The following is an 11,967-nucleotide window of genomic DNA, read 5'->3' as shown; positions in this document are numbered from 1 at the left end:
GTTAATAAAATATATTTTTTCTTTTGATGGGGTATGAAAAATACATAATCTGTTGTGGAAGTGCCGACAGACAGATGTGTACATAGATAGATATGTGTATAGATATAGGTATATAATGTAAAAATAATACATTTTATAATTTCATAGTCAAATTGAGAAAAAAATAGCTATGGGAAATATAAAAATTAGAAAAACCAAACAAAGAATCGAAAAGAATCAGTTTCGCAAACGACCTCTTGTTTGTCCCTTGTCGTTTTCCGTTGTTGTTTTACCCAGGAATACGTGCAAGTTGACGGGTAAGATCTTGTTCCTTTCTTTTACTGCTTTTTCGCGTTTTTACACGTATATTAACATAGAACTGTTAATTATGTTTGTACTACGCATTTTTGGTTTTCTTTATGAAGTTATATGAAACATGTGAGAAGTTTATATATAACCTTCCGAAAGAAAGTGTCAAATCAGCTGACTAGGCTAGCTTGCTAACCTCTGCTAACGTTACCAAATGCTCATGCCAGCTGCTTCATACATGTGTCTGATTACTTATATGCTATGCTTATGTTTTACATTATTTGAGAATAATATTTAGAAAAAAATGGGTTTGGCTTTCTTTATTTGCTTTGTTTTTATAAATAGAACACCCTGTTGTTGCGTCATATCCGCCAGCGCAGCTAGCTAGCTCTGATTAGCACACGCGATACACGATCGAGCTTTTTCGTATGTTTAAACATTTTCTTTAGGGTTCTTTTTTTATATAAATAGTTGAATTTATCCACCAGGTTATTCAGAAAAAGAGGAAGAGGACGAGTCATCATGTCCGGCAGTGTAAGTGAAACATTTCCTTCTGTTAACTAATAGCGGTCACCATTTTTTTTTATTATCCAACAAGTCAAAAATAAAAAAAATAAAATGATTTTTTTGACCATTATCTTGTATTAAGAACTATCTTTACGTTTACTAAGTGTGTTACAAATCCCCTTTGTATTTTCAGATTTTAAAAGTTAAGCTAACGTTAACGTTTAACTTGGTTTTTGTTTGCTTCTGCTGAAAATATAGAAAATAAATCAGTAACGTTATTTTTAGAGGAAAAAAAAGAAAAACAAGCTCGAAGCTAAAATATTATGCATGTTTTTTATGTTTTTGTTTTTTTGTATCTTTCATACGTCAACTTGTTTTGTACATTTGTCTAAAATTAGCTTATATTGTCACATTTTACCGGTATTTTGCACTATTATGTTGAGTTTTATTTATTTATTATGGAGCCAACAGAAAAAGCAGCATTTAAACTCTAGATGCTCTTTTCTATGGAGTCCTATACTGTTCATAATTAAATAAATATATATTTAATTCAATAAATAAATATGACCTCATGCAAATACACAATCAACCAATAAATCTCTCATAATTATATAAAAAGATCATGAAATGGTGAAAAACCTGCACACAGATTTTAAATTAGCCGTTATATTATTTAATATATTTCATTTTGCTTTAAAAACCTGTTCATTATTTTAAAACATGGACAAAGTTTTAATCCAAAAACCGTCTCTTTTCAGAATTAGTTTGAACTACTGAATATCTTGTTTTGATTTGTTTGGTTTTCTAACTAACCATAGATGTTTTTTTTTTCTTATTAGTCTTGGAAGTGCACAAAAAAATACTCAGATACAAAAATGTAATAAAGTAAAACAATGTACCCTTTACTGTTAACTTTTTACAACCACAATTAGATTGTTTACAGAGGACACAAATACACAGATGTTCTCTACTCCATCAGTCTTTGTGCGTTTGTTGTGATTGTGTGCTGTTGCTAACAGAGCTCTTGGGTGTGTAGGTGCTCTGCGGCCGGAGCAAGTTCATCCTGTCGCAGGCTGCTGGCCGTCGGGCGCTGGCCGCCCTGAGGCCCGCCACAGTCAGACCCTTCTCTGCTGCCAGCTCAGACGAGCCGTACATCGCCGTGTCACCTGCAGACTCTGGTGTGACAGAATTATCCACTCATGGATCATTTTTGTTTTTGTTGAATCTTTTAAAATGACCAATTCTGATTTACAGCTGCAGTTTCAGAAAATGTCCTACACTTTTCTTGACTCTCCAGGTCCAAGGACCGTGTGGCCAGATGACAGCATGGGCCCGTTCGGACCTCAGGACCAGCGCTTTCAGCTGCCTGGTAACGTGGGGTTTGACTGCCACCTGGAGGGCATGGGGAACCGGCCCAAGACTCCAGTCCACAAGACGGTTCCGGACATTCTGACGGCTCCTAGCAGCGCAGAGAGACAGCAGTTCATACTCGCCCAGTTTGTCAATGAGTTCCAGGGAAAACTGGGTCCGATTTCGGGCAGAGTCCACAAAGCAGAGCAGTATTTCAACCAAGCAGACGCCGATTGTTCCATTAATTCCTGTCCTGAACTTTTAAGAAAAGGTAAGGGGGTGTGGAGGGGTTTTTGTCATTCAGAGCTGTGTAAGGCAGAAGCATCAGTGATGATGTCATAACGCAGAACTGGAGCAGTTGTTCCCATCGGCACCTGCCGCCTCCATCACCGTGGTGACTGTGGCGCAGAAGGACAGCCGGCGATTCGCTGAGACGCCGGATCTGGACCAAGAGCACGTCCTTCATAAGGTGAGTCCGCTGGTTTGCTCTGAGATGAGAAGAAGTCAAAGCAGCTGCTGACTGACTGTTCCCCACCTGCAGTTTGTGAGCGGCGCTAAGGAGATGTGCTTCGCTCTGTGGACGGCGGGTTACTGGGCAGATTTCATTAACCCGACGACCGGAGCAGCTGTGAGTTTGTCTTTGAAGTGGCACATTCCCGGTCGGGTGTGACATGTCTTCTCACGGCAGATTGTCTTGTTTCTCGTCACGTTCCCCCCTCAGTTCTTTGCGTCCCCGTCGAGCACCAGCACCCTGCGGCCCGACGAGCAGCTGAGACACCTGGGCTTCCGTATCGAGGTGTCGGGCTCGTGCACCGTCATTCGCCACGTGCTGAACGGCTCGCCTTTGTTTGTGGGGACTGTTTTCACCAGCGCGCCCACCAACAGTGCTGCTATCGCCAGACTACAAGGACTTTCTAACGTTCTCGACGAGGAGGAATAGGCTTTTATTTTTATATATATTAAATGAAACTACAGGAAATGTGAGCAGAATTTATCTGACCGTTTGGAGCGTGATCCGTATGGAAGGTTGGTCTGTTTGTGTCAGAAAAACTGAAAGACTCACAACCCCCACTTGAGAGTAATTTTTCCTGCACTGCATTCTGGGAGCAACTCGTGTGAATTTCAGCACCGGCGACGCTCCAGAAAAAAAAAAGACTTGTTTATGAAAGGCGAAGACGTCACATGACCTTCTGCAGGTGGTTTTAACACAAAATAAATTTCAGGGTGCACACTTTAACAAACACAATGTTGTTGCTTTTTAATCCCTTCAACCTGCTGGACTGACTGGATGTCAGGAATAAAAAAAACTGTTTCCAAATAATCACCACAGTCCAAATAAAGCGATTTCTTATGAAGCTGCAGTGACCATATTCTTCCTGAAGGGGTCAGTGTTTGCCCAAAACATTGATTGCTGCAATGGAATATAAGGGCCACTAAAGACAAAATAAATCTGAGAATAAAATCATAAGATATAAGAAAAATAAATTCACTCAGTTAAATAATTAAAAGTCAAGACTTTGGGAAAACAAAAGATCAAGTTTATGGTTTATTTAAAAAGTTGTATTTTACAAGACGGGTAGTTTTTTTTTGTCTGTTTGACAACAGATTCTTGAGCGGTTTAATGTCTGTCCGATTTTTATGAAATGTCTGCAATGTTAAACAGTTAAGATTGTCTTTTTAAAACATTTAAAGCTGATTGTAGGATTTTATACATGAGAAAGAAGGACTTTTCTTTGTAAAATTACAACTTTTGAAGCATTAAACCTATTCTCCCAATAGTGCTATTCTCATAAAAAAAAGACTTTTTCCTCCTAATTTTAAGGACTACTTTACAAATAAATAATTTGACCTCATAATTTTATAAATTTTATTCTCATAAAAGTTTGAGCTTTTTCTAATAAGTTTACAACTTTCATTTTTGTAAAATGTAGACTTTTTTAATCATTTAAAAACTTAAATTTAGTACAATTTGGACTTTTTCTCTTATAATTGCACAATTCTATTCTAATAATAATTTGCATTCTTATCTCTGATGACTTTAATTTAGTAAAATTTGGACTTTCTTCAGTTTTTGTGCTCTTTTTCTCACATTGGACAACTTTATTGTACATTTTTTTCTAATAATTTTGACCACTTTATTCTCGTAAACTTTTGCCTTTTTTTTGTAAAACTTTATTCACCTATATTTGTTTAAATTTCTTTTTTTATGTTGGTCCTCATACTTTATCATAGATTACATGTGAGCAACAGGGGAAAGAAATTCACATCGTCTTAATGAATAAAACTTTAGTAGCAAAAATATTAAGTATTCCAAAATGAAGTGGGTTTTGGTGGAATCATTCAACTGCAGCTTTTAGGTACAACAAACTGAGCTTCAGTTTCAATTTGGTGATTTTGCATAAAAATCAAAGATTTGGGGTTTTAACAACTCCGTCATGCTTTTTACACATCTACTACTTCCAGCATTTGAAACCCCTTTTTTGTTTTCACATTCTTTTTTAGTAATATTAATCTTTCTGTACTTAAACGACACAAAAACCCAGCAAACTTAAACCCTTTTGTCCTCTGAGATCATTTCCTGCTTGCGGTATTATTGTGGTAAAACCTGTTAAATTTGATATAAAGAATAGAAAATAAGTAGTTTTAATATCTACATTTCTTTCCCTATGAAAGCCCATTCAAAACTAAAAATAAGCACATTTTATTTCACAATTTACCATAGTACATTTTAATTAAATAAAAAAAAACTAGTTTTACAATAAACTTAAAATAAAAATGTAAAAATAAATAAGCAAAAGCACCATCGGCTCTGATTCACCAACTGTTAGAAAACCTTTATACAAACATATTTATGTACATTTAGGTTATTATTAATAACACTTTTATTACCAATTTTAACACTTTTTAACCCTTGTGCTATCTTAGATGACCCCACCCTTACATTGACGTGTTCCTCCTACCATGACAAAGGTGGACAAAGGTGGAAAGATTTCATGTAATCCATGGACACCAGTGAAGATCACAAATCATTGTGGAAAAAAGGTTCAGAGCACTGTCTAGTGGGTCTAGATGACCCAACTCCCAATGGTAAAGTGCCTAGGATAGCACAAGGGTTACAGATCATATCCAAGTGAGTTTTGGGTAGAAACATCATCGTATTTATATTTGATTAGCAGTAGTTTTAGAACATACAGGAGAACATCTTAGAAAAATTCTGAAATAAGTCTTATTTTTCTGTTAAGCAAACAGAATTTGAAGCACAATATTCATGTAACCAAAAAAATAAAATTTAAAGTAATTTCTTATGGTTTTTAACATAGAAAACACAAGTCCTGCTAGTTTTTATTGTACAAAAAACAAATCGTAAATGTGAAAATGGAAAGCCCCACCCATGTTGACTTCAGTAAAAAAAAAAAAAGGGACAAATTTGATTTTAGAGTGAAATTTGACAGCGCTCTCACTGGTTCCATTCCAGTGAGGAAAAATGCTTCATAGGTTAATTGGTGACCCTAAATTTAACCTGGTGACCTGTTCAGGGTATAGCCCGCTTTGGGGCTGGGATAGGCTCCGGTAACTCCAAAAGGGGTTCACCAGGCTCTGAAGATGGATGGAAATTTGACAAATGAGAGTTCATAACATATCTTTCAGTATGAGTTCAGTGGTTTCATATGCTGTTTCTAGGAGGGACTTCCAGTGGTTTGATCTCTCCTTATGTGGGCGTGTCTCCCAGCGACCCGCTCCCACGAGTGCTGCTCTGGTTAATTCGAAGGTAAACTCTAAATGTAGCTGTTCTCCTTAAGGAAACGAACATTTTTCATGTCGGAATGGAGATTTCTACAGGTATATATATCTCACCTTCAGCCTTTTTGGTGTTGATACAAGAGAAAACCACATTTTAAAAGGGAGATTTAAGATGAAATGTCCCAAACTACTGGAGCAAAGTGTGAAAGAACTTTTTTTTTTCTTTGCTGAAACCGAGAAAGTGCTGCTGAAGATTCCTAAAAATTGGAAACACAGGGCTGAATACACGTGCAAGGCAAAGTTTTGGACTCCAAGACGTCTTTATCTGGACATTACTGACTTGGTGGCCAAGTGGTAGAGTGTCCCTGTGACTGAGAGCTTTTGGGTAGAGACTCCAAAGTGCTGCAGACATGAAGGAGTTCCATCTGCAAATTTCTGAACCTCTGATCTTGTTTTCTGGTTTTCCACAAAGAAAGCAGACTGAAGGCTTTGTCCATCCATGTGTCTATTTCCCTGAACGCTGAATTGTAGATCCAGTCAAGCACGTCTAGTGGAGACAGGTCCAGGCGACGATGATGAAGAAGATCAGTCCTGCAGGATGAAGGCCTCTGCCTGAGCTGACCAGCGGAGAGGTGGAGGAGAAAATGGCGCTGCTGTCATTTCTCGGCACCATTATGTTGCAGATATTCCCCTCGCAGCAGGACGTGCACATCTAACGGATGAAAGGAAAATATTGAACTGGTGATACCAGGTTGGAATCGTACGAACACGACAGATCCAGCAAGCGGATGGTTGTTAGGTTTGGAATTGAGGGGGTTGTTGGATCTCCTGAGGTTTTTTCTACCCAACCAATTAGTAACAATACAGAAAAAGGAAAGATTGACGTTTACCTGGTAACCAGTACGGGTGACGTTTACACAACCGGTGAGCTGACAGTTCTCCAAGGTGGCACAGCGCTTGGTTACAGACACACTACTTCCATTGTCGTCCATCATGTGGAGCGTGTAGCAGTACTTTGTGCCTAAAATGAAGACTCTTATGAAGATGATAAGAAGAAAAGCCCCCCTTTGGAACATGCGTCATCGTTTACCTTTGGGACAGAAAACATCTGGAGCCCATCGGTTGCACTGGTAGTTGTCTGGTGCATCTTCACAGGTGAAGCACTTGAAGCCACCAGGGTGGGGCGTGGCTGTGGGGGACAGACGGATACAATGACCCAGAACCCTTAAAAAACAAAAAGCAGCCCTTCTAGGGATAATAAAACTCTCATTTTGTCCTGATACGGCTGTTTTCTTCTCAAAGTACTTTTTGGCCTGAGGACTTTAAGTGTAGCAGGCCCTGGAAAAACCTCCTCAGAGGTATAGTTTTTAATATTTTCAAATCGGCAATTGTGTAATAAACATGAATCATAAAGAACATAAAGCCATAGAAATCAATAGGTGATGGCTAAAATAAACAGACTAAACTAAACTGGGCATCCTTGCCTTTAGATCATCCTTGGCAGTAAGAAAAAAACCCCCAAAAATCTATTCCAGAAAAAAAGGAGAATCCTCAGGGGTGTCCCCATGAAGGAGGGATCCACCCCAAGGGCGGACAGGCTATGTACCAGAACTCTTAGAGAAGAATTGGCTTATCTACAGTAACTCTACAACTACATGTTTAAATAGTCCAGCAGATGAGCTTCATCCAGATGGAGTTGGGGGACGGCTGGGGCCGCGAGACGAGGCGGAGGCAAGATCCACAGCCGGGTGTAGGAGCAGTATAAGAGACGAGGTACACGGTCAGGTACAGGAGCACAGAATCTAAAGGCCCCCTCTTAGTCGGGGGCGTTTAACAAAAAATATTATGGTGCAAACTGTTGAGGGAAACAAAGAAAAACAATTTGGTAGTATTAATAAAATAGATTATGCAACAATGGGAAGATAAATATCCACAAAACTACCAATAAATGCAGAATAATCAATTTAATTTTAAAGTTTCTCAATTTCTTTGTACATTCTCTCTAATGACATTCAAAATTCATATGATTTAAATAAAAAATATGTTTTTTTTTTCATGGTCCATAATCTTTTAATTTTCTTGTATGTCTAGATTGAAGCTATTTAAACTATTTGAAGCCAAATTCCGTTCAGGATGGAACCTGTGGGGCTTTGATATGAGCAGGTCGGTCCCTGTTACCTTCAATCCTTCAAACTGGATTGAACGTAAGCCAAAAAAATAGGCTTCTTTTTTGTTATTGTGCCGTTTTCACTTTATTTATCGTCCACTTTGATCATTTATTTTTGCCAATCATTACCCTTTAAGTTTCATTTTCATTCAGCAATGTAGCCTTCACTCCTGCATTTTCTTCTTGAAATGCAGCTCCTTCTAGTTCAGTGTTTTTCAACCAGTGTGCCGCGGCACACTAGTGTGCCGTGGGAGATGGTCAAGTGTGCCGTGGGAAATTGCCCTCATTAACTGATCTAAAAACATTTCCCATCTCCAGGAAATCAGCTCTTTGTTCATCCAAACAGGCCCTGAGAACACTGAGTAGTTAGGAATATGAAAGATCATAAAATTATTTTTTCTTTGTGTTTATTTGATTCTATTAAAGACATTTTGATAAGAATGACAGTACTGCGATTTGGCTGCAGCTAAAGCTGTTTGCGACAAAGCCCCGCCCCTTTAACTGTCTCCGCCAATCATTCTTGAAGGCTTAATCACATGTCATCAGTCTGACCAATCAGAAGTGGTCAAAGTCTTCACTTCCTTGTTCCAATTTAGCTCAAAAAGTCTCTCCGTTCTAAAAAAAAAAAAAAAAACAGCCAAAGCTCGTCTTTAGCGGTGTATCTTTCCACAGAATCCAGTATTAGACCGTGGAACAAGTGAACAAAACATTGAAGCTCAGAGACGCTAGTCTTTCTGCCCTTTTGCGGCAGTTTTCACACTACATCTCCCATGATGCATTGGGTTAAAGGGACAGCGTCTTAGCGTAGTCGTCCTTAAACGTCTTGAAACCACAACAAACGCATATCAAACCGTTTTTGAATTTTCTAACTTAACCTTTATTTCATCTTTTAGAAAAAACAGCTGCAACTTCCTGCTTTTTCTGCCACAATTATCACAAAAATGCACGTGAGATTGCGGGGGGGGGCTGTCGATCAATACAGACTGAGTTTTTTTTTTTTTGGATGCTGGTTTGCCGCGGGGTCTTTGTCAAGGTTAAAGTGTGCCGTGGCTCAAAAACGGTTGAAAAACACTGTTCTAGTTACTAGATAGTGGGTTATTTTGAATTCCTCTCTTTATTTGATATTTTGACACAATGACAACAGTTTAGAAAAAAATAATAATAATAAAAAGCGTAAATTAGCTCTGGAAAAAAAGGACTATATAAGAAAACTGGACTTAGTGATCCCTCCCTCTTCGGGTTCCAAACAGGCTGCAAGAAGCCAAAATCCCATAGACTTCTAGTGGGAATTTGTCCAAATGTTTGGCTTTAAATAAAACTAGGCCTCCACAGTCCATACCAAAGCATGACACAAACCAGTAAGTATTCAAATTTAGCGCGCATTTAAGCGACCACTTTCAATGAAAAGTAAACACGCATAGCTACACAAGTTTTTAAGACACATACAAAACGGACTGCCATTGAACACGCGTTGAAAGTCAAACCAGTTGAACTTTGACCAATCGGTGACTTGGATTTGGTAGTGAGGTATGGGTGGCGTCCCTGTTTATTCACTGAAGTGCCAACCGTTTGAAAATGAATCGTGAGGAGAAATAAGTCTTTCATTTATCAGAATAGAGATGTGAAAGACAAAAGATTTCCCACCAAAACATTTTCCAACTATAGGTGGCAGACAGGCGCTAGTAGCGGGTAGCGACAGTCCAGTGTGAACACTGTGGGCGGTCTTGAACGCGCATCACATGATGGGTGTGAACTAAAGTTGATTGATGGACCTACTTGAAGGATGCAGCAGAATGATGTCTTTCATGGAGAAGTCCCGCGGCTGAACGGTTTTCAGCTGTCCACAGACCAGCAGGAAGATCCCGGCCACTGTTGGCCAGGCCTTCATCCTTTGCCCCCAAATATGCTCATCCACCTTCAGACCTGCCAAACGCAGGCAGCCAGAGGTCAGAATTTCAGCAGAATGTCAAGAAGCAAAACCCTCAAAGTACTCGTCATCTGCAAGTTTGCAACGTATGATCCAATAAAACGGCAGCAGTGAATGTATTATTAAAAAAGAGGCTTTCTGAGACTAATAATAGAAGAAAATAATCTATATTATGCCATGCTGTGAGTCTGCTCCATTAAGAAAATGCCAAGGGAGCCCCTGAAGATAAGCTCCAAGCTGAGATTCGATGCTACTAAGAAGCTAAATTCTGTAACATTCTAACATCCCCAATGTCCTGCCATGGACACAGTTGAATAGCTATAGCATAGAAATCAAAGATTTGAGTCAATACATGGCTTTTGTGATGATCGTCTTAGACATCACTCAGTGAATTAGACACCAGATGACCTGTTTTTTCTAGAGACTTGTGGAAATCCACTCGGTCTTCAGATGTCTTTGGCACTACTCTCTTTTTGCCCGGGGGAACGTGGCAGCCTGCGTGCTTGTAAATGGTTGTTTTCTTTGCATTATGCGTGCCCCAGTAAAGCAGATCCACGGAGCGAAACCCCACATGAGATCTGCGCCGCAACTAGAGCACACATGAGCTCATGTTCACTCTGTCAAAAGCAGATTACCTATTTTAAGACCAAAGTGGGGAACAATATTCTTTCTACAACATTAATAAATTGTTTTGTTTGCTTACTATATGATTTTTAAAAATGTAATATTTTTGTACATTTAAAAACAAAACATTCTTACGCAAAAGTACCCAAACTTGACCAGTTTTGGTCTTGAGATTTTAAAAGTTTTTGCAATGTTGTTATAAACTTTCTGCAAAACGCAGACTTTTTCCCTTCAAAGCCAAGTTCTGATTATAAATATCATTAAAATACCGAATGACAGATGAGAAAAAAACTTTTGCCGACTAGGCTTTCACGCTACTTTAAGACCGTGTCACACAGCCACATTTAGCGCATTTTCCACGTATGAAATTTTGGTATTTCGTGATACATGCGTGATTTGCATAATTCATAAGTGTGTCTTGCGTTCAATGTGCGCAGATTTCCGTCGAAGGTATCGGCTGACGAGCTTTGAATTAGGTTTTGAGCTGCTAAATTACGCAGTTTATGCATATTTTACGTAGTTAGTACGCAATTTTCACGCAAATCTCACGTAATTGATTTTTCCGTGACGCATACACAGATATGTGGCTTTCCAAGACAGTTCCACGAATTTCTAATGGACTTTTCACGCATGAAGCACCGCGCATAAATTACATTATTGACGCACAAATAACTAATGAATTGTGTATTGACAGCACGATAATCGCACACGGTTCATGTTCTCCGTTGATTTACGTGTTTTCTGTGTGGTATATTCTTACTTATTTTGTGGTTTTTAACGTGGTTCATTTGTGATACATCTGAAAATTTCCCACAAAAGACCTCAACTTTTCTCACCTTTTCCACGTATATTCACGTATGACCCATTGTTATTTGTATATGTGCAAAATGTACGTAGTGGCTGTGTAACACGGCCTTTAGTACGAGGGTGCGATTGAGCTGTGATTAGGCCTTTACAATAGCTTGAAAGTTTTTTTTTTTGCCCTTTTGTGATTTCCCTCTTTAATTCGCTTAAATCTGTTTGCATTCACACTGTGGTAAACCGCACCCGAGTTCTTTTGCAAGACAACTGAGTCCCTCACGTTAGATGTTCAGGTCAGTTTAACAATCATTCAAGAAGACACCATGGTGTGGACCAAACAGTGCAGTGTGAAAGTGTACTAGGCCACTTTTATGTGTTTAATCTTGGACAAAACTTCAGCGATGCATTACCTTCAGTGGTTAAATAAACTAAAAGTTGTGCTGAAAGTAAAAAAAATTAAATAATTTATCTTCACTTACTTTCTTTACTTCTTTGCTAACATCATTATATAAAAAACAATTACATGTTCAAATGCAACAAAATTCTTCTTGATTGAAATGAT

The 11,967-nt window shown here is 38.6% G+C and overlaps 2 protein-coding genes across 2 annotated transcripts; one reads left to right on the top strand and one right to left on the bottom strand.

Annotated features, from left to right (window-relative positions):
• Positions 1-230: 230 nt before the first annotated feature.
• On the top strand, positions 231-3,498 carry mmadhc (methylmalonic aciduria and homocystinuria, cblD type). The gene is made up of 7 exons (XM_004066571.4): positions 231-296; positions 777-822; positions 1,832-1,973; positions 2,093-2,416; positions 2,493-2,614; positions 2,687-2,773; positions 2,867-3,498. Exons 2-7 carry the CDS (start codon positions 811-813, stop codon positions 3,083-3,085), a joined length of 906 nt encoding a protein of 301 aa, XP_004066619.1. The 5' UTR covers positions 231-296; positions 777-810; the 3' UTR covers positions 3,086-3,498.
• Positions 3,499-5,193: 1,695 nt separating this feature from the next.
• Positions 5,194-10,559, bottom strand: lypd6 (LY6/PLAUR domain containing 6). Its single transcript, XM_004066691.4, has 4 exons — positions 9,830-10,559; positions 6,977-7,075; positions 6,777-6,907; positions 5,194-6,598 (listed from the first exon to the last, which is right to left on the bottom strand). Exons 1-4 carry the CDS (start codon positions 9,939-9,941, stop codon positions 6,434-6,436), a joined length of 507 nt encoding a protein of 168 aa, XP_004066739.1. The 5' UTR covers positions 9,942-10,559; the 3' UTR covers positions 5,194-6,433.
• Between the last annotated feature and the right edge of the window lie 1,408 nt (positions 10,560-11,967).

This window comes from Oryzias latipes, chromosome 2, assembly GCF_002234675.1.
Source record: "Oryzias latipes chromosome 2, ASM223467v1".
In the NCBI taxonomy this organism is placed as follows: domain Eukaryota; kingdom Metazoa; phylum Chordata; class Actinopteri; order Beloniformes; family Adrianichthyidae; genus Oryzias; species Oryzias latipes.
Note: the sequence above shows the minus strand (reverse complement) of the source record. Positions and strands in the feature narration are given on the sequence as shown.

What these genes read in the sequence shown, in the direction of transcription:
- lypd6 (XM_004066691.4), bottom strand. Translation starts at nt 9,941, where the DNA reads ATGAAGGCCTGGCCAACAGTGGCCGGGATCTTCCTGCTGGTCTGTGGA. An exon ending in AGATGTTTTCTGTCCCAAAG is followed by an intron (nt 6,908 to 6,976) that starts GTAAACGATGAC and finishes TCTTCATTTTAG; the next exon opens with GCACAAAGTACTGCTACACG. An exon ending in TCACCCGTACTGGTTACCAG is followed by an intron (nt 6,599 to 6,776) that starts GTAAACGTCAAT and finishes TTCATCCGTTAG; the next exon opens with ATGTGCACGTCCTGCTGCGA.
- mmadhc (XM_004066571.4), top strand. An exon ending in AAGAGCACGTCCTTCATAAG is followed by an intron (nt 2,615 to 2,686) that starts GTGAGTCCGCTG and finishes CCCCACCTGCAG; the next exon opens with TTTGTGAGCGGCGCTAAGGA. An exon ending in ACCCGACGACCGGAGCAGCT is followed by an intron (nt 2,774 to 2,866) that starts GTGAGTTTGTCT and finishes TTCCCCCCTCAG; the next exon opens with TTCTTTGCGTCCCCGTCGAG.